General features: G+C 32.1%; 1 protein-coding gene and 1 pseudogene across 1 annotated transcript; one reads left to right on the top strand and one right to left on the bottom strand.

The window, feature by feature from the left end:
• The first annotated feature begins 1,899 nt into the window (after positions 1-1,899).
• On the top strand, positions 1,900-4,560 carry LOC149886706 (uncharacterized; annotated as a pseudogene).
• A 138-nt stretch (positions 4,561-4,698) lies between these two features.
• LOC145189735 (uncharacterized) lies at positions 4,699-20,367 on the bottom strand. Its single transcript, XM_090090921.1, has 10 exons — positions 19,850-20,367; positions 18,828-18,920; positions 18,459-18,491; positions 18,238-18,354; positions 9,286-9,326; positions 8,859-9,157; positions 8,403-8,629; positions 7,615-8,301; positions 5,057-7,489; positions 4,699-4,936 (listed from the first exon to the last, which is right to left on the bottom strand). Exons 1-10 carry the CDS (start codon positions 19,868-19,870, stop codon positions 4,907-4,909), a joined length of 3,981 nt encoding a protein of 1,326 aa, XP_089947047.1. The 5' UTR covers positions 19,871-20,367; the 3' UTR covers positions 4,699-4,906.
• Between the last annotated feature and the right edge of the window lie 2,526 nt (positions 20,368-22,893).

Here is a 22,893-nt window from a genome sequence, read left to right as displayed (position 1 = left end):
GTATACGTGTAGGGGAGACCGGGGTTAGTTGGCTACTGTTTTAGTTTTTGAGTTCTGTGCATTTCTGGGTGAACTTTTTTGTAAATATCAAACTGCAGTTCAAAAGATTATGGATTTGCCAAGCACGTTCAAGTGTCAAACATTATTAAAAAAATATTGGTGGCCCAAAAAAGGCCTCCAAAACTAACAAAAAATATGTGCGAACTTACCCCGGCCCGGTGTAAGTTGCCTATACTCTCAGGGTAAGTTGGCTCACCATATGAAAAGAGACAGGTTTAATAACGTTAAGCATCTATTTCAAGTGCATCTTTTTTTATGAAAACTCTTGATAATTTTTATCCAATAACTTTTTTTTACCTTAACTTTTGTTCACTAAAGTTGATGGAATAGACTTTCCTTCTGTAAAAACAGCATCAACAGCGTTTTTTGTAACATTTTTAGAATTTATAGGCCGTCTACTTTTCTTTTACTATTTTTCATGTCTGTAGATCTGCAGTGTTATATATAACTTTAATGAATTTACGACCAATGCAAAAAATTGAAAGTTGGCCCATGTTGCCAACTAGCCCCGCGATCATTGTGCCGACTAACCCCAAAAGCTTTTTGCTGACAAAATGGCCTATAAATCCCTAAAAATGCAAAATATTGAGAAACATTAAACGTGACTGGTTAGAGTGAACCATGCAACACTTTCATCTATTTGAGTTTACTTGTAGCTAATGCTATTGCTTTTTAAAATGGAAAAAGTAATATTGTTACAAAAATAACAGTTACTAAAAAAACACAAAAATTGCTATAACTTCTGTGCGCAAGCGCTCATATAACTTCTGTGCGCAAGCGCTCATAGCCCTGATACTACACTGAAAGATGAATTAGTTAAGTAGGAGGGTTCCATGTGAATTTAGGAAATTTCTGGTGGAAAATTCCAAAGATAAACGTAGTGTATAAACTTACCCAGTAGCCAACTAGCCCCGGTCTCCCCTATATGGTGTAGAAACGTCAAAGTAGAATTTCCGTTGGCCAAAAAAAAAACGGATATCGATTTTCTTTATTTTACATAACGATATTTCATAACCTGCAATAAAAAAAAGAGAGTGCGAAAGTGTAATTGCACCGTATTCTTGTCTGCTTATCAAGTCAATATTGACCTTTATAGAATGAACCAAAAGGCTGGGTAAAATTTTATCCAGCCCTTCGTTCGGAAGAGAATGTCCAAATTCTAAAAATCAAGTTATTTTGAAATACAAGGTGACATTTTGGCTATATTGTTGTAGAATTACCACAAAACATTCATAAACATTATGTATTTCGAAACTCTTTCAACCATTGGACATCAAATCTTTTGGTAAGAATCTTTAGTATTGATTTCAAATGCTCATTCATTTCAACGACCTTGAGTACATAAGTAGGCTTGTCAACTAATAAAACTTGACCCTGCCATGATTGGTCAGCATGGCAGGTTTCTATGGCCACCACCCCCTGTCTGTCTGAAATCTTCATCGATGTCTTCGTCTTCGTCCTTTGGGTCTGTTAATTTCAGGGAGAAACACTAACTCTCCAACAGAATCAAAAAATAGTGCCCGATCACACTTGTCCAAAATTGGAAATAACTACTCCGAAGCTTCCCGAAAAAACCCTTTGGAGCGGAGTATCTACATATGTTCCTGATTAGAAAAATGAAAAAAATGAAATCCTTCATGACCGTCCGAGCGAGAAATTTCAGTTTAAAAAATAAGATTTTTGCCAAAAAAAATTTTAATTTTTTTTTTCAAAATTTGATGAAAAAATCAGTTCTTAAGTATTAGTGGCACATCCCTAATAAAATATTGAACCAAATTTCGGGAAAAGGCATTTTAATGACATATTCATGTTTTCATTCGTGGAATGCACAACTCAAAAATGCCAAACTCAGCAAAAAATCATGAAGACTGTCGGAAGTCAGTTTGTCTCCTCTGTATGAAAAAATGTTCTAGGGAGCTAACAAGTTTTCTTAAAGACCAAGTCAAGAGTCTGATTTCTCAGGATGTTGACTTTTGTGACACACGAGTCCCACTTGGAATGTGTGATTCTTGCAGACTGCTTCTGAGGAGAAAGAAAAATGGTGAGAATGTCTCTGTCCCTCCCATTTTTGATTTCTCATCTGTCATGCCTAGGCCTGAGACAAGAGGACAGCAGTGTGATTGCATCATTTGCAAAATTGGACACCTGAAAGCATTGCAAAAGCACCCATTTGAAATGCCACAACAGCCTTTACCATCCCAAGACCAAAGAAGATGTTCTGATTGCCTCTCCTTAATTGGAAGAGGAGTACCTCATCAATGCAATCAGTTCACATTCAGGCATAACATAAAGATGTTGGCATCAAAAGATTCCAAAGTCAGTGAACAGATTGCTTCAGCAGTCATTTCATCTAAAGAGGCTTCTCCTCATGGAACCCTAAGAATAGCACAAAGTGGTGGTGGGCAACCTTTGCCAATTACTCCAGGTAACAGTAACTTGCAAATCTTTTATCTGATAGTAATTAAAACTTTGTCATTGTCTTTGTCTTTTACAAAAGAAAAAACCTTTAACAAATAAAATTTGCAGTTCAAATCTAAACTTTACTTTCCATAAAGAAAACTTGGTTGTTTATGTGAAAAATTTGCTCCTACTCATAGCAATGTTTTTAATACAGGTGCAGCAAGCGCAAAAAGACTCTTTGGTGATGAAGTAGTTCTAAAAGCCCAAGACCTTGCAAACATTCAGACAAACACAGGGCTGTCTAATGCAAGCGTCAAAAAATTGGCCTCAACATTGAACCATGTTGCACAAGCCAGAGTTGTTGAACCTCAATTCCGGGCAAAATTCCATCAAATAGGTACACAACTATCTGAACATTTCACTCACACAAACATAACTGTGACACATGAAAAGTCTCAGACAAAGAAACAAATTGTGGTTCACTGCAAGAATCTCTCTGAACTTCTCAATGATGTCTTGCTCAAAAGACAAGTGTATAAAGAGCACATAGTCAAGCTTGGAATTGACGGTGGTGGTGGTTTCCTCAAGGTTAGCCTTGGGATTCAAGAAGATGAATTGATTTCTCAAGTTCAAGCTCCACCAGACAAGAAGACACTTACATCTTTTGCAGCAAAAGACAGTGGTGTGAAATCTCAACTTCTTGTTGCTGTAGCAGAGGATGTACCAGAAAACTATGAGAATTTGAGAACAATACTATCTCTCATCTTCTCTGAGCGAGTTGACTTTCTTCTTTCAAGTGACCTGAAGGTGGCAAACCTTGTGTGTGGGCTTCAGTCACATGCCAGCTCACACCCTTGCACATGGTGTGACATTGACCACAATAGGTTATCACAGAATGGTAACTTTCGAACCTTTGGATCCATCAGAAGATCTTATGCCTCATTTAAAGCAGCTGGTTTAGACATGAAAAAGGCTAAACAATTTCAGAATGTGGTGCATGAGCCCCTCTTGGATTTTTCTGACAATGCACTTGTTCTTGACATCATACCACCAATGGAGCTACATCTCCTTCTCGGTGTAGTAAACCATCTGTTCAAGGCACTAAAGGACTCCTGGCCTGAGGCTGAAGAATGGCCTAAAGCTCTTCATATCAAAGAACAGCCTTTTCACGGAGGGCAGTTTGCTGGGAATGAATGCCGCAAACTCCTCAAAAATGTTGACCTTCTTCAAAGACAAGCAGAGAATTGTTCAGCTTTTCATGTTTTTCCATTCATCGACACTTTGAGAAAGTTTGATGCAGTTGTGAATGCCTGCTTTGGAAATCATCTAGATTCAAACTACTCAAAGAAAATTGACTAATTTCAACTGGCTTTCCTCTCCTTGCCAAAAGTAAGTGTGACTCCAAAAGTCCACACTGTCTTCTTTCATGTCAAGGATTTCATTGATCGTCACAAAAAGTCTCTTGGACCATTCAGCGAACAGACAACAGAAGCCCTTCATCACAGCTTCCGAACCCACTGGGAGAGATACAAAAGGCCTCTGGGTCATCCAGACTATCCAGAAAAGTTGCTGAGTTGCATAGTAGATTTCAACAGCAAGCGTCTTTAATGCAAAGTTATCAAGAAAACATCGTCTCTTTGTTTCAGTTTATTTATGTTTTAGTTTTTCAAAAAAGCTTGACTAACTAACATTAAAGCTGCCCCCAACTCAATTTTTTAAAGAGTACATTGTTTTCTCACATTGTTTTCTCACATTATTTCTTTGTTATGTGTTCATAGAATAAAAAGAATAAAAGCAATCTACAGTGGACAATTGTTAAATCATTTTAAAAAAAATCAAAATTAAACTTGCTAAACAATCATTTTACTTTTGATTTTGAAGTTTTTTAAACATTTTAGTGACTTACCCATGCATCAGGGATCTGTTATGTAGTGTAGATCAATGTTTAGTGAATAAAAAATGTGTTTTCTTTTGATTGCAAAAAAATATTTTTTGTCGCAATTTCTTACATTTTAAAACTAAAATTTCTCGCTCGGACGGTCATGAAGGATTTCATTTTTTTCATTTTTCTAATCAGGAACATATGTAGATGCTTCGCTCCAAAGGGTTTTTTCGGGAAACTTCGGAGTAATTATTTCCCATTTTGGACAAGTGTGCGATATTTAGATCATATTTAAAAAACGCCCCAAAAATTCAGAAATAAAATCCACAACTATTTAAGTCGATTGCTATTCATGTCAATTGCTATTTAAGTCAATTACTATTTTCAATTATTTACACACAGTGCTAATTATCTATTACACTTTTACATACATATATATATATATATTATAAATATTCTTAACATGATATAAGATTGTAAAAAGGAATAAGAAAATGCGATCAAACTCTTCATCGTCTCCAGCTTTACAAATGGTTAAAAATAATTGTTTCGTTATGGTTTCTGTTAAGCATACAGGCTAATTGGAACAAAGTGCTGCAAAGAAAACATAGAAAAAAAATCACGATTAAAATAATTCTTTTTTCTTCAAATATGAAAAACAAAAGAAAATGTATGACGCAAATAACTAAATAACGTAAATAATTTATTAATTACCTTCCCATCGCCATATGTCAGCAGCTGACTGACAGGGTCGAGAGCACCATGGCGTATTCCCATTTGGTTCTTTATAAACATTTGATTAATTTCTACAAATTTACTACAGACTGATACTTCTGCGTCTAACATAGCATCATACTTATTTGGAAGCTCCGAATCCATCACTAAAAGTTGCAGCTTTTTCAGTTGCTCAGAAGGTTTAGATGCAGATATAGTAGAAAAAATCCGAGGAAAGACATTACACCTAGGTGCTATATGTCGAAAAGCACTCAAATCCTCCGACGCACCAATCAAATTTTTTTTAACTGAAACATTTTCCTCTGATGGCAAACAGCCATCTGAATGTATAGGAAAGGCTATGCGTTGAAATTGATGGTCATGTAATTGAGCACTTTTTGACTTTGAAAACACTACACATAGATCTGCATCATCATTATCGTCATTTTCTGAATCTACTGCACTTTCAGGAGTGTAAAGTGAGTTACGGACAGGTGAAACTCCTGAATCACTAATATCGGGTTTCAAAACTTGCGTTTTAAATAACGGATTCATAGGAAATTGGGCTTGAGTGAAAAGTGGATGATTTGAATTCGACAAGAAACTTTCACAGCTTTTTATCGAGCTTTGTGAATTTTTTATCGAGCTTTGTGAATTTTTTATCGAGCTTTGTGAATTTTTTAAAGCACTCTTCTGACTTTGGTTTAGGCTAGCAGCAAGAAGACTTGGCTTCAAAACATTTTGGTGGTCCGAAGATGAAGATGACTTAGTTAAATACTTAGCTCCATCATTGTTTGTAGATAGTGAGGCAAATCTAGAAAGCAACTCACTTTCTGAATATTTAACAGCTTGATCAAGTACAGCAGGAATTTTTGATAAATGATCATTATTACTATTGTTACTTACATCATTTTTTACCTCTTTTGATTCTAAAAGTTTGCTTGGACGTAGTATACTGCTTTTTGGAGATTCTTGCGGTAAACTGCTCAAAGAGACTTTACCAAATTGTATTGTTGACTGTGGAAAAAGCAACATGCTGGGTGAGCGAATATTTACTATAGAGGAATTTATAACAGGGTACTTTGGTGAACTTATTGAAACTGTTAAAATGTCCGTTTTCTTTGGTGATATTGTTACTAAACTTTGACTACTTTCTGAATGATCATTTGAAGAGAAAATATCAGAAGTAAATTTTTGACCATCATTCATTTGTCTTGTATATTTATTTACATCATTTACATTTGAACCAGTGAGATTTTCATTAGTCATTGAGTTAATCAAAGGTCTTACTGGCATATCATTAGGGATATGCATATTTGTTATTTCATTATTCAGTGAATCAGGGCAGTTTGAGTTTCTCTTCAACTTGTCTAAAGAGCAATTGCTACTTTCTAACTCAGAGCTAGGTGTTACAGTGTCAGTAGTTTTGCCATCAGTTACTGAAATACTGTTAGTGGTAAATTTCAATTCCAAACTGCAAGATGATTGGATATTGTTAAAAGATTTTGGTGATGGACTCTCATCTTCACTAATGTAAGTAAAATAATCTCCACAGATTTTTTCTAAATATGAATTCCGATGTTTACTTTTCTTATTCTTTTTATTAGTAATTGATTTATCAACAAATACTTGAACATTTTGTTCTGAAGACTGCTGTGATGGACTCTCATCTTCACTAATGTAGGAAAAATAATCACCGCAAATCTTTTCTAAATATGAGTTCCGATGCTTACTTTTTTTTAAGCCCGATGAACTTTCAACAAGATTTTCTTTATTGAAATAGTTGCTTTGTTCTTTAATTCCATCAGTATCTTTAGTGCAGGTAATTTTTGATACAACAGCATCTGAATAAGATTTGGAATCTTTTCCCTTATATGGAGTTCTAGCTTGAGTCCTCAGTTTACTAGGAGTAATTGATTCACTTAATTCTATTAAAGGTGTTGTACAGGTGAGTTCTACTAAGGGGTAATCAACTAAAGAACCTGATTCACACTTTTTATTTAGTGGTGTAACCATTAATGTACTTTGTAGATTACTATTTTGTAAAAGAAAAGAACTTTTACTATTTGAGTTAAATTGATCCACGCCATCTTTGAAATCATTATTCTTAAAATTGTTAACGAAATGATCAGGAATTACAGGAACTGGTCTAAAATCAACTTGCTGATAAGAAGGTTGTTCTTCATTACTGTTTCCTATGCCTGATGTGGTATTAAGATTAGAGAGCAATTCTTCTTGCAAAACATCAGACCAACTAATGACAGGCAAACTTTTTAAAGCAGAAGTGGGCTGATTATTTACCTTGGTTGAACTAATTTTTTGGATATAATCATTAACAAGAGTTTTTGGTGAAAAACTTTTATCAAGCGGATGCTCAGCTGGCATTACAAACTGGATTTGATGGCTTGTAGGTTGTGAACATACAGATGAAACCTAAAGAAGTTCCAAGTCTTTATAGTTGCTAACACAACACAAAAAAAAAAAACGTTTTGGAAAAATAGTTTAAGAAACCCTATATATTCTTAAGCTAAATATTACATATATATATGTATTAATACCTCTTTAGTTAAATTAATGCATGCACTATCTGCCCAATGTACTTTTTTCATTGCTGATGTGCTTGTTGCTCTTTTTAAATCTATAGAAGTACAAGGGCTCACCATTGTTGAGTATGAGTATTTCAAGTCATCAGGTATTCTCTGAGCTGTTTGATTATTGTTGTCCAATGATACAAGTTGTTTTATATTTTTTGGAACAGCTTGAAAGACAATTGAGCTTTCATCAAAGATACCATTTGCATTTGTAGTATACCTTTCAACTTTTAAGTGCTGGCTGAATGGTACTAAAAGTTTTTCTTTTTCTATTTTTTCTAAAGACTCAACTTTACTTAACATTGATCTTGATGAATGATTAAACTCCATTGAAACTTGTTGAATATCAAAATTTGAAGTGTGCTCAGAAATCTTTTCCAAGGTATTACTATCTTTTAAAATACTTCTGTTAATTGGCATCACACAGGCTCCTCCTTGATAGCCTACAACAGTTTCATTAAACTTGGATTTTAATTCAATTTTATCTGAAGTAGTTTGCAAGTCCTTTCCTGTGCTGCTCTTAATCAAGATATCTTCTTTGCACATGGATTTCCGAAAATTGGGATTTTCAGCAAGCTCTTTTAGCCATGTCAAAAGATCAGGTTTGGTTGAAAAGCTATCCCGAGAAAAAATTGACCAACGGGGTTTATGTAACTAAACCAAAAAAACCTATATTTTAATGTATCCAATGATTTCCCAAATATTAACAAATGATAATAAAAATTAACAAAAGTAGAGGGAAGTAAAAAAAACACCTGTGATACTCCAAGGTTATTTGCTCTAGAGGCTCCTAGTGTTGTTCGACCAATTGGTTTTTTGGCATTAGAGAGTCTTGAAAAAGGAGCAACACGTTCTGAACTTCTTTTTCTAAGCGGTCCAAATTGACTGCTGCGTTTTGCAGGTGTGTTAAAAAAAGGGATTCCTTCTTCAGTGAGGATACTTTTTAATGCATTACTATCAGTTTTAAAATCAACTGAAAAACCTTTTATATAAAAAAAGATGAAGAATATTTTTTGATAACTAAGTATTATAATGTTTATTAAACAACAGTAATAAATAAATCATGTAAATAAATTAAACATTTTTAAATACAAAAAAAATAAATTTTAGCAAAACATTGACATAATATTTATTAGCAAAGATAAGTTAACAGAAAATTTCAAAATCTTTCAACAAAACTTCAAAAAATATTAAAAATAAATGTTGCATACCTTGCAGCTGTTGTGCTTTTGCAGAACGATTTTTCAGCAAGTTCTTCTTTTCTTCTTCTTCATCTATTTCTTTTCCTTCTTTGCCTTCCTTTTTTTCCTCAATGTATGAGCCTTCAAATACTACTTTAGATGTAACTGCTGAACAATTTGTCCTATTAACTTTAACAGCAGAAGCTTCCTTCTCTAAGGGTAGAAAAGTTAAATGCTGCAAAGGTTCTGAAGATTTATTGTTATGTAAGGAAGACTTAGCAGCTTGACAGCCAAATGATGGACGTGGAATAGAACTTCGACAAACTCCCCTGTTAATTTTAATTTAACAAAGTTAATACTAGATAGAGGGAAAAACTATTAGAAAATCATTTGAAAAAAATACTTAGAAAACCATTTGAATTCAAATTGCTTTTTAAGTGTTAAAAAAAAAAAGTACCTTGTTCCTTCGCTGATAGTTGTTCGATTCTTTTTAATACTCTATTTTAAAAAATAACCAAATCATTGGGTAAGAATTGACAGAAATTTTTTTGGTCAATCAATAAAAGTAAACTTTTATTGGTTACAACCATTTCATGTCAAATCATCAAATTTTTTCTCAAATTTCTTTTACCATTTTTTGGATTTCATATTCCATGAATTCTCTACAAAGATAGGCTATTAAAATTAATTGGTTCAAATTATGAACTTATGAATTTTGCTGTAAATTACCATTTTTACTGATTAAAAGTATCAGTTCTCCTACCTGAAGATTAGATACAGCACTACAATTTCTGAAAAACATGTTTAAGAGTTGAATATTGATAGCTGACCATTTTTTTAGGGTGGAAAATCCACTTCAAAACAATCATAAATATGTATAAATAAACTTTACAGACCTGTTGCTATCAGTTTAACTTGGCATTTTTAAAACAGTGAAATTCATAGCTTGAAATATTGGAAAAAAAGTTTTTGGTGGTGTATACATAGCTGCAATGTTAAAAAAGCATTAAATTGTGCTTTGTATAAACAAGCAAAGGTAACAGCAAGATTTTAAAAGTTATTTTTTAATATATTTGTGTCTGATATTTCTCAAGATTGTATAATATACACTTAAATGAATTAAGCCATTAACACTTTTATCAATCCAATAATAAACTAATGAAAATTTGTTGCTCTGAAAATAAATTGAATCATATTTATTTTTTTTAGACAATAAATATTTAGAAGAGAAGTTATCCGTTCTTAGAATTTACAACTGATATTTAAGTACTTTGGTATGGTTTAAGTATTGAAAATAATTATGCATGCTACAATCTGTTGTGTACAAGAAAAAAAAAAAAACCCATCAAATTTGCAGGTCAGGTTTACAACTCAGGTAGAGTTAGAAGTAATATTATGGAAAACTTTACTGCAAGGTAAACAACATGGAAATCTGACTGTTTGTTTGTATCACCATCACATACTTAAATTTAAAATAGTAGACAGGAAATCCAACAAAAAAAGGAAAAGACAAAGGTAACTTTCATTTTAATTCAAGATCCTTAAAAGAATTGAAAATAAACCAGTGAAGTTAATTATATTACTTTATTTTTGTGAAGCTTGAGAAGTGCTTTTTGAAGTTTATTTTTAAACATTTTAGTTCTACTTTTAGGTGGACATGCCAAATATGTTATGTTAGCAAAAAAACTTTATGCAACAATAAAATAGTTGTTCTTCTTATTTTTTTAAGTATTAAGCACAATATCCACTAACAAACACAAATTTTTTTTGTAATCAATGTGTTTTGAAAGAGTTCGACTCATCATTTAAAAATATGATGTGTAGTTCTACAGAATTCTGCTCAATTAGACCAAAATGATGTGTAATTATTGGAGCAGCTGGTAATTGCAATTAACCAAAACATTATTTTGCTAGTCAATTTTGCTAAAAAAGTAAAGACAGATTTATTCTTAATTCGAAAAATTTTTGGTAACACCAATATTAGGAGTGAGATTTAAATAGGAGTGGAATATATCTAATACCAAAAACATTTATTTTCACAAAAAAAAAAAACAAAACAAAAAAAACTCCACAGGCCTCCAGTTGTTACAAAACTTCAAGTTCCAGCAAGGTCTGATAGCTGTAGAATACCCAGACATAATGGGAATAGTAGTATGCAACAACTGGAGGGCCAGGATTTTGACATGTTAGTTTAAGACCTTTAAAACAGTAATAAGCAACAGGGTATTTTGCTGCTTATCACTCTCCTCCCAAGTACTCTCCTCCACCATCATAACTCTCCTCCCAAGTACTCTCCTCCACCATCCTTCATACTAGATAACTTTATGATGCCCACTGTCATCACTGTGCTGCATATTCTTAGTAGAAAGCTAGGCCTGCCACCACCAAGCATCTTACACTGTCATCACTGTGCTGCATATTCTTAGTAGAAAGCTAGGCCTGCCACCATCAAGCACAAAAGAACTGCTTCACAGAACAGAAAGACTGTAAGTATTTAATTAAAATTGAGCTATATTTTTATAAAGTGATATTACATGAGGAATAACAGTCTGACCACTATATTACTTGTGTTTGGCATTGTTAGCTCTTTAACCTTGTTTATGCTAGGACTTGATGGGTGGAGACTAGCTGCATCCACTGCACACACAGAAGAGAATAAGATTCTTTATAAATTTGTCTTATTCACTCAGATGTAGCCTCAAGATCATGTAGAGCAATATAAAGAAGTGCTGGTTTGTATGGCTGTGAATTAAGCACTTGTGCTCAGCTGTAAACCTCCTATGTAGATGTGTAGTCTATGCAAAAAGTGCAACTATAAGATTTAGACACCCAGGAACTAACTTATCAAACTGGTATAAAGTATATAAAGTAGAAGTGGTCTAGTTGCCCCTGGCAACCAGATATCAGCTTTCATTTCACTTCACAGCTAGTTTGGAAAACGAAATGTGAAATCTGATTGGTTGCTAAGAGTAACTGAACTAGTTCTGCTTAAACTAGTCTGATAAAATAAACCCCCTTGTGTCTAAACATAACAGCTGCACTTTTCATATGTTTTTGTTATGGTCTATTTTAGAATTTTCTAGATTCAACAGAACGTTTGAGAACGTTCTATAGACCCTTCTAGATATATAGTAACATTCCAGAATGTTCTGTATCTTTCTAGGAACTTTCTATTTTACTATAAATATTAAGTTTGTGTGATTAATGTATTATATATTATATTGGTATTTTATATCAAAAATAAAAGCTCTAATGAAATCGAACTTTTTTTTGGATCTGTCAATTAGAGAAACATAACAGATTTTTGGTGATGAAGAACTCTCTATTTTCTAAAAAACTATTTCTCATGGAAGAAAAACACATTAGCAAAAATACAGAAGCTGTAAGAAGCTAGTCAACAACAACTAGCTGAACAACAAATCAAAGAACAATAAGACACTATTGTCAAACTGCACTCAAGATTTTACTGCATTTGATTCAACAGCTGAATTATGGGTCGACTATCAAGAAAGATTCGAAAAATTAGCTAAAGTTTGGGGTAAAAAGAAATAACAAAGCTGCTTATTTTCTCAGTTGTCAAACTCCAATCATCTACAAATATTTATGCAATCTTGCAAGCCAACAAGAGACTCTTTTGACAGTCAATTAACTTTCATATGATCAAATTGCTCAATTTATGAAAGAACAATACAATCCAATGAAATTTGTTTTTCGTGAAAGATTCAAATTTTGGTCAAGCATTGGTTGAAATCAACGTGAACCTATTCCACAACTGGTTGCTCAAATTTAACAGTTAGCTGCAACATGCAACTTTGTTAACATCACAAATCCACTGGATGAAGCTCTTCAAACACATTTTATTTGCTCTTTTAAAAATAAAACAGTGTTCAAGTCTGTTTTCAAGCGCAAAAAGGAGGATCGAACTTTCGCCAAGACTGTAGAAGCTACAACTGAAACGGAGGCCACCAAAGTAGACAAGGAAACTGCTGTTGGTCCTTCAAAGTTTCTGATGTCTCTTCCAATCAATAAGTTGGGGCAACATCAATTGGAATCCAAACCCTCATCTCCTTGACAAAACAAGTCTCAGACTGAGTCAACCACTTGTAGAAGTTGTGGCAAATCAACCCATGAACACAAAAATTGCTGTTTCAAGGATGCCAAATGCAATTTTTGTGGTAAAAATGGTCACACGAAGCAGTATATTTTAAGAAGAAGGCAATATTCCGAAGGCCAGTCAAGCCTATATTCATTTCTATACATACAAATTTCTTCCTCCAAATTTGTCTATGATATTAGACCCACTCTATCGCCAATTAAGAAAGATGAGCCATGACAGTGGACACCCAATCAACAGTCAGCTTGAAAAAAAAAAAAAATGAAACTGTGAAACAGTTGTTATCTGATTCACTACTTCTGACTCAGATAACAACTGTTTTGACTATTGGTGCCATATTGTTTCATTGATTGGCAGATGGCTCTGAACATCCAATGGCAAATATTTCGAAGATTTTAACTGATTGTCAAGATTGCTACAGTCAAATTCACAAGAAGCATTGAAATATTTTTTGGTTTAAAAAAAGTTTTATCAATTTCTTTTTGGTCATCATCAAAAACTTGAATGAAATTGAACTTTTCTTTGGATCTGTCAATTAGAGAAACATAACAGTCTCTTCTAAGACAAATATAATTCTAACATATACATGTATACATAGTGGATAGCTGTGCAATATACTTTTATAAGTATATACATTGTAGTAATTGTGTACAATTGTTTCAATCTGTATATGTATAAATGTAAATATGTCAAAGAAGCCTTCTGGTAAATCTGCTGTATTTGAACATTCTACTGTAACTCATGATGGAAAACATTTTGTTTGTCAGCGCATGACGAATGATCCAAATAATGTTCACAAAATCATGAAGAAAGTAAAAAAGCAATTTGCATTTACTATTTTAAAAAAACATCAAGAGTTTTGACTGACTTTTTGAAGCAAAAAATTACAGAAGTAATCAAAATTCAAAAAAACAAAAATAAAAATAAAAAAAAAGGGTCGATTTTGAACACCCTTGCAGTCCCTCTGGAATTTGTGAGGGTTGTAGGACAACAATGAGAAAAGCTATTGATGGAACTCAATGCACTTTACCAGAATTTTATGAATTTTCAACAATCAATATTTCTTATTAAACTTGGTCTTTTGTTCATTGTGAATGTGTTATATGTGAAGCAACATGGGTTAATTGAAGATCCTAACATCCATTAGCTAAGCCATCATTCGAAAGCCCAAAACCAAAAATCTGAAGACAAAAAAAGGTGCTCTTCTTGATTTTTGATAATTAGCAGAGGAAAACCTCACAGCTGCACAACAACTACTTTTCGTGAAAATCTTGTTGAAATTGCTTCAAAGGATCAGCTTGCAACAAACATGATAGCAAAAAATGCTCTTTTTTCATCACCATTATCTTCCTGGGGCACCATTTGTCTGAAACAACTACAAGGAGGAAGTCCTTTTCCAGTTTTGTTTAGGTAATGTACAAAATGATATCTGTTAGCTGTTTTATTTTACAATTGACTATAATGCAATTTGTAATTTTTTATTAAACCATTCACAGTATCATCCCAAGCTTTTCAAATACCAATAACATCAACTTGCCTAACAGCACAAGACTTGGCACAAAATCTGCTTAACACTGGGTTGTCAATATGATAAAGCAGGCATCCACTCTGAATTCTGTTGCAAGTGAAAGACGTGTTGAAGCTAAATTAGTTTCAAAATGTCAGAAAAAAACTCTCAGATGAATTCATTGCAACAACTCTTCTGTGCGATATCAATAAAGAGCAAAGATATTTTTGTACCAAAGTTCATTGTAAAAACTTAAAACATCCATGAGCTTCTTTTGGAAAAAAGATCAGATTCTTTTGTGGACCTCATCACAAAGATTAGGTCACAATAGATGTGGGGAGGGGTTTTTGAGAGTCAGTCTTGGAGACATAGAAAAGAAACCTGAAAATAATCAAGCTGATTCACCAGGCCTCAGGTTGCATCAAGAATCTTCCAAAGACTCTGGTGTGAAGTGCCAAATGCTAATAGCCATAGGAGAAGATATGCTAGAAACTAATGGTAATGTCAAAACCATTCTTAATCGTATTCAAGTTCAAGAAATTCAGTTTGTTATTTTTTGTGACATGAAAATGGCCATTATTCTTTGTGGCCTTCAGTCTCATTTTAGTATGAATCCATGCTGCTAATGTAATGTTAGTGCTAAAGAACTGGAAAAATCAGAATCTCCTCAGACAATAGGGACACTAAAAAAGGCAAGCCTTTTTGAAGTCTGGTGGAGATGCTAGAAGAGCCAGAGATTTTTCTAATGCTGTGCAAGCTCCAATTTTGTTCAAAAATTTTGACAGTCTCCCAATCATTGATGCTGTACCTGCCATGGAGCTCCACCTAATAATGGGTGTAGTTAATTATGTCTTCAAGGCCTTGAGAGACAAATGGCCTGAGATTATTGAATAATTGACTTCTATTCATATTTCACCTCAACCTTTTCATGGAGCCCAGCTTGCAGGTCCTGATTGTAGGAGAATTCTCAAGAGTGTTTATCACCTTCAACTTTACGCTGAGAAGAAAAATGCTTTTGAAGCTATTCCACTAATTGAGCTAATGAGAAAATTCAACAATGTGGTTAAGGGTTTGGAAAAATATTGAGCAAGGATTAAAGACTGGCTACATAAAGTTTGAGCACTTTTTAATGGGATATGTGTCAACTAGTTGCAATGTCTCATTTATTAACTACATAACAAAAAGTTACAATTGGAGATATGCACAAATCTTTGTCTAGATACTGCTCATCATCTTGCACACAACAGATTCTGGAACTTTTGCACACTCTTTCTCCCATGATTTCAACATAGCATCAGCATTTTTAATTACCTGTGACTTCTTAGACATGTATCCCTTGATAATAGCACAGAAATTCTCAATTGGTCATCATTGAGGGCAGTTTGGAGAATTCAGCTCTTTTGAGACAAAAACTAAATCTTTAGCATTCACCCAATCAATCGAGATCTGGTCAGAAGGTGGTGGGACCATTATGGGCTTAGTAAAAGGTAGCAGACATTTTTGCAAGCACTCAGAAATGTTAAGTTCCTTTGGTCATTATCTGAGAAGTGACAAATGCCTTTGACTTACAGCCACAACTGCATGTTGCTTGCAGTATCATGAACTTTTTGCAGAATTTATCGCACTTTTGAAACTTAAACTTGTCGCAAACCCTAAATTACTTGTTTGAAACATAAAATTGGCGATCTGGGATCTGTTTTAAGTCAATTTGATGTAAGCTTTATCATCAATGATAAGGCAGCCATTTGATTTGTCATCACCAAATCAAATAATTTCCTAGCTTGTTTTTTAGTAGCCAAATTCTGCTTCTCATTCAAATTACAAAATTTATGCACTTGCATCACAAATGATCATGAAGTTCCATATCGTTGAGCTCAAATTCTGATTGGCTGGGATTTTGCTTGAATGATCGCTTTAAGTTCTCAATTTCTTATTGAGGAATCCTTGGTTTCTTCCTGAGCCTTTCTTTAATTGAATAGTTCCAGACTCCTGGAATCTAGAAATCACACATCGGGCTGTTGATTGAGGTACTTTGATTGCCTTTGCGATTGAAGAATGTGAAGTGCTTGGAATTGAAATAAATTTGTGTAGAATGTTTTTGCAAGCATTTTCTTGTTTCGATGGCATTTTAAAAAGTATTTTAAAAATTTTCTTTTACAATGTTTTATTTTTTAAATAGCTTAGACAAATTTCTTTATTTTACACAAACTGAAATCTCAGACTGATATTTTATTTTAAAAATCTCCTTGTAAAAAGTGTTCAAATTTTACGTGGCCAGTCTTTACAGCCTAAGAATCAAAGAACTCTGAATACTTTTTCTCACAACTGGAATCTCAACAACACTAAAAATTCAAAAAGTTTAAACTGGAATCTCAACAACACTAAAAATTCAAAAAATTTCATTATATTGAACATTTTATAACAAGAAAAAACTATTCCCTTAGAATCTACAGTGAACAAAGCGCTGAATTTTTTCACTGTGTCTTCACAGGCCAGTGATTTAAGAGAGACAAAAGTCATCCAGAATATGGAGAAAAATTGTCTTGTTGAGTTTAGTTCAAAGCAATTACTGTGATAAGAATATTATGTTCAATTTCATATTTAAAATCTAGAATTATTGTGCTTTATTTAGAAAATATTAATTAGTTCATTATTGTAGCTGACATGAGCTGATACAACGTTTAATTTACTATCAAAATAATTCATTTTGGTTAAAGACTAAGAAAATTTTCCAAATTTTATATTAGTTGTATATTATACCTCCTCACTTATTAAAAGAAAAATTCAATCTGTAAAAATGCTGAAAATGGCTGTCATCTATAGTCGAAAATTGCAAAAATTTTACCAATTTTTGATTTTAACCTGATTTTGGGAGTTACATTTTTTAAGTCAGGCAAGTATACGCTCTCATACCACCAAAGGGTTTTCTCGGGTCTGCCAGATTAGGTCAACTCCAATAAATAGGAATCAAAATTTTAACTTTATTAAATGTTTCTATTTCATATTTAGACAAAGCTCTTTTATGATTGTGATACAGCTGCAAAACAAGTAAAAAAAGTTTAATCCTTTTAAAATGAATATATAGAATACAATATAAAAATTAAACAAAAAACAAAAATTTTTAAAACTTCAAAGATTTATATGACTCTGTCTGTCTGTCTCTCTACATATGTATGTATGTATGTATGTATGTATGTATGTATGTATGTATGTATGTATGTATGTATGTATGTATGTATGTATGTATGTATGTATGTATGTATATGTATATGTATATGTATATGTATATATATACATATATATATATATATATATATATATATATATATATATATATATATATATATATATATATATAGAGAGAGAGAGAGAGAGAGAGAGAGAGAGAGAGAGACCCTAATGCATTTTTTAGCCTTCATTGATATATAAACCACAAAAAAATATTTAAGACTATAACTTTGGTAGGAGGGAAAAAATATGTGGAATCAGTAAAAAGGGTAAATTACTGCAAAGTTTAAAAGTTCACAAATTCATCAAACTTAATGGTCTAAATTTTCAAAGTATCGATGGGACATAAAATGCACTAAGAACTAATTCTGAGAACATGAGCTGAAAAATCAGCCCAAAAAACTGGTACCCATCAGTACATGCTTTTTTAATGACAAGCAGCTCATTAAACTCATTTTTGGATGAGAGTTACAATTTATAAAATGTAAAAATAAAACAGATATCAAAAAAATTTTGGATAAAAGATAAAATTAATTTTAAATTGTAAAACAATATTTTACCCGAGGAATTCCTTTACCATCAAGAATACTCTCCATAGCTTTTTCATTTACATGAAAACTGTGGTCTCTTTTTGGTGAAACATACTTTGCTGTGCTTGTAAGTTGAAATGGTTGACTCTAAATAACATTTTAAAATAAACTTAAGATAAAATTGTTAAAGTTATTTATTTATTTGACTATTTTAATATTAGAAATAAACTGTTTAGAACAAAATTACTTACATCAGTAAGAGGTTTTTTTGTCACTGCTTTACCCTGTTAAAAAAAAAAGAAACAAACACAATTTTAGCAATATTCTATTGATTCTATATATAAGTCTTTTAACATATTTATATAACTAAACTACACATGCACTTAAATTCCATATATACCTAAACTAATTAATAAGTTGTGCTTTTTACAGCTTAAAAAAGCACCTCAAGTACCTCCCTTCAATATCTAATTCTCATTTAACTAATAGATAAAATTAATTACAAAGATAATATCCTAAAGTCAGATTTTAAATGTGTATTGGAATTAACAGCTAAAGCTGTATAAAATTCTAAAAATCTAATAACCAAAATTTATCATCTAGAATTATATAAGATTTACCTTTTGAAGTTTAGAGTCCCATTGCTTATGCAACTTTGAGAAATCAGGGGCAGGCTTTGCCTTTCTTGGACTTTGTTTGTTATTTTCTTTATCCTAAAAAATGTTGTAGCATATGCAAATGTTGTAGTACATATACATACATACATACATACATACATACATACATACATACATACATACATACATACATACATACATACATACATACATACATACATACATACATACATACATACATACATACATACATACATACATACATACATACATACATACATACATACATACATACATACATACATACATACATACATACATACATACATACATACATACATACATACATACATACATACATACATACATACATACATACATACATACATACATACATACATACATACATACATACATACATACATACATACATACATACATACATACATACATACATACATACATACATACATACATACATACATACATACATACATACATACATACATACATACATACATACATACATACATACATACATACATACATACATACATACATACATACATACATACATACATACATACATACATACATACATACATACATACATACATACATACATACATACATACATACATACATACATACATACATACATACATACATACATACATACATACATACATACATACATACATACATACATACATACATACATACATACATACATACATACATACATACATACATACATACATACATACATACATACATACATACATACATACATACATACATACATACATACATACATACATACATACATACATACATACATACATACATACATACATACATACATACATACATACATACATACATACATACATACATACATACATACATACATACATACATACATACATACATACATACATACATACATACATACATACAAAGAATGAGCCGTTACAAAAGTACTAACAAAGCAACTAGACACAAGTAAAAACATATTCGCTTACTTTTTCTTTTAAAGATTTCATTTTGTTGATTTTTCATGAAAACGCTACCATTATTTTAAAATTTTGTTTTGAATTTTGGTGACGGTTGGAAAACTTTAAATATGATTGGGAGATTCTAACCCTCTTGTGGGTGGTAAAAGAAGTAATATTTACTTTCTTTAAAGCGCATAATGCATTTAGGGCACGGTTTTTAAGTATATTTTATCACAATACCAGAAAGATTTATTTTATACTTAATCTTCTAAAATTACATCTCAAATTTTTAAACAGTGCAAAAAGACTGTGAAGCTTTCACCTTAGAGATATTGTCAGTGTGAGTGCAAACGTCTAATGTAATAGATTTCCTACTATAACAGAAGTTTAGAAATCTCAAGAAAACAAGCGTACTGTTAAAATGTGACCTTGCGATGCGTCAGATTGCTGTAAGCTCGAGAGTAATTTCATACCTATATTTTAATGAGATGGTGTTTTGATTAATTAAATCATGATTAAATACTTAAAGCAACTGTACAGTTAACATCATTCATGTTGTTCTGTCAATAATGTTAATGTTAGAATGTCTTTTTCTAGATGAAGGTGATTTTCTTTAACTTGTAGAACTAGAAGCAGCAGCCGAGATCACAGTTCGTTTGCAGAACGATCAGAAAAGCTATTTGAGCTAAACATTAGGGCATTTGAAATTTTAATGTTATAAATTCAGTTTGCATATTCCTGAAATATGGCCCGTGTATGTTAAAATAATTTTAAGCAAAAAAGTTTCATGTGGAATGACTTTGAAAGTACCCGACAGTCCAATTTAGGTGTGAAAACCTGTCACTCTATACGGGGCTAGCGGGGGCTAAAAAAGTAACCTAGAAAGGGTAATTTTTTTGTAGATACCGCGGTGTGACCTAACAATATCTTATGCTGTAAGAAAGTCCAAAAGTAGAAAATGATAAATTTTATATTGTATCATAAACATTAGGGGAAAATAATATTTTTATTTGAATTAGGTATCTAGTTATTATTTAAACGTTATACAATAAGTAAATATCTATTTTGTAATACAAAACTCATTATTTGTTATATTAGGACTTTCTTATAGTATAGAACTTTGTTAGTTCACACCACGGTACCATATTTATTTCCCGTGTATCAAATTTAGGTAGCTAGCACAACTGAGTATATATGAATTTAGTCAACATGACCGGGAGATAGTTATAAAAAACTAATATTTACCTAAAGATGAGTACTAAACTAAAACTGATTTGTTTCTCGTTTTAGGTGAAGTTCTTTAAGTAAATAAAATATTTTCAAATTTCATATAGAAAGAGGGCTCGCCGTCCCCTATTTAGATTGGGAGGATAATTTCGCGTGATTTTTAGCAAATTGTCAATTGTATTTTACTCAGTATATTTAATAAATTATTAAATGACATTTACAGTCGGTCAGCTGATCAGCTGATGTTCATTGAAGCGGCATTTTTAGAGAATTTTTTCTTGTCTTACTGCCAGCATATTGTAATTTTCTGTTCTAGTTTGTGTGTTGTTCTATCTGTAATTATTTGCAAAATAATCAAAACTGAATATTGTATTCATTTTTGAAGAACAAGAGCGCATCTGTTCGGAGAAAATGTTTTTTTATAAATGAAGAAATTATTCTCCACTTTCAGTTTAAAAGATTTAGAAACAAAGTAACTTTAACAGAAAAATTTGTTACTTGTGTTATAAGAACAAGATTATATAACAAACTGTTCTGGTTTTACTAAATTTTTGAAAACACTACTCTATTTGCAGCAAAGAAACCTTGGGTATATGGAGGTTACAAAGATGAGACAGATATATATATATATATATATATATATATATATATATATATATATATATATATATATATATATATATATATATATATATATATATATATATATATATTTATATATATATATATATATATATATATATATATATATATATATAGTATGTGCCAAAATTGTCACCATGTTTGAACAAAAAAATATTTTATAGATATTTTAATAGAAAAGTTGTGAAGAAAAAAGCTATTAAATTTAGAGGATACTGAATTTTTTAAATTTTTATGTGAAGAGCAAATAGTGACAATTTTGTCGCAAATGAAAGCAAATAACATATTGTAGTAAATTAATATCGAGTGTATCCTCCCTTAGATTTAATTACAGCCTAAATTCTTTCAGGAACACTAGCAACCAATTTGCGGCATTCCTTGGGTGTAATTGAGTACCAAACCTCTTGTACACAACCAAAGTTCATCCATATTCTTTGGAGGAGTAGGAAAGTTGTAGATCCGTTGTTTAACTATTGCCCATAAATTTTCGAGTGGGTTAAGATCAGGGCTTTGTGCTGACCAATCAACGACTTTCAATTTCTTCTTGTGAAGGAATTTAATGGTCTTATCAGCCTTATGCTTGGGGTCGTTGTCTTGCATGAACATTGTGTTACGTACAGTTCTGCCCCTTTTTCAAAGGGGCTTGAAATATCCGACCTTAAGGATGTTGATTTAGGCATCAGCGTTTCACTAATTCACCAACTCCACGAGCACAGAAACATCCCCAAAACAAGAGTTTTCCTCCGCCATATTTAACGGTTGGTGTAAAATCTCGAGCACTTAATGGTGAATTAGGCTTTCTCCAAGTATATCTTATACCATCTGATCCAAACATATTAGTTTTGCTTTCATCTGTCCAAATCCAGTCATAAAAGTCATCAAAAGTCATGTGTGCATGAAGTTTAGCATAATTTAAACGAGGTTGACGGTGACGAGAAACTAACAATGGCTTCTTGATCTTTCTTCTGGAGTGAAAACCAATTCTTTTGAGCTCTCTATTGACTGTCCGCACTTAAGCATGAGTCCCATAGCTGTAAATCATTAAATTAGGCTTTTAGACTTATTTACTTCTCAATTATTGCGGAATTTGATTTTACATATGAGATTATGAGACTTTCCGAATTCAGCAGCGATTTCACGATAAGATTGTCCGGATTTAAATCTATCCACAATATTTTTTTCTAGTTCAAGATTTATTTTCC

The sequence above is a fragment of the Hydra viridissima genome, unplaced genomic scaffold (genome assembly GCF_058129835.1).
Source record: "Hydra viridissima isolate aposymbiotic clone 2 unplaced genomic scaffold, HvirCarnegie_v1 scaffold_6, whole genome shotgun sequence".
Classification (NCBI taxonomy): domain Eukaryota; kingdom Metazoa; phylum Cnidaria; class Hydrozoa; order Anthoathecata; family Hydridae; genus Hydra; species Hydra viridissima.
Note: the sequence above shows the minus strand (reverse complement) of the source record. Positions and strands in the feature narration are given on the sequence as shown.

Excerpts from the sequence above, each read along its gene's own strand:
- LOC145189735 (XM_090090921.1), bottom strand. The coding sequence starts at position 19,870 with ATGAAATCTTTAAAAGAAAAA. Across the intron at positions 18,355-18,458 it reads CAAAAAAACCTCTTACTGAT|AGTCAACCATTTCAACTTAC; the intron begins GTAAGTAATTTT and ends AATGTTATTTAG. Across the intron at positions 9,158-9,285 it reads ACTATCAGCGAAGGAACAAG|GGGAGTTTGTCGAAGTTCTA; the intron begins GTACTTTTTTTT and ends TAAAATTAACAG.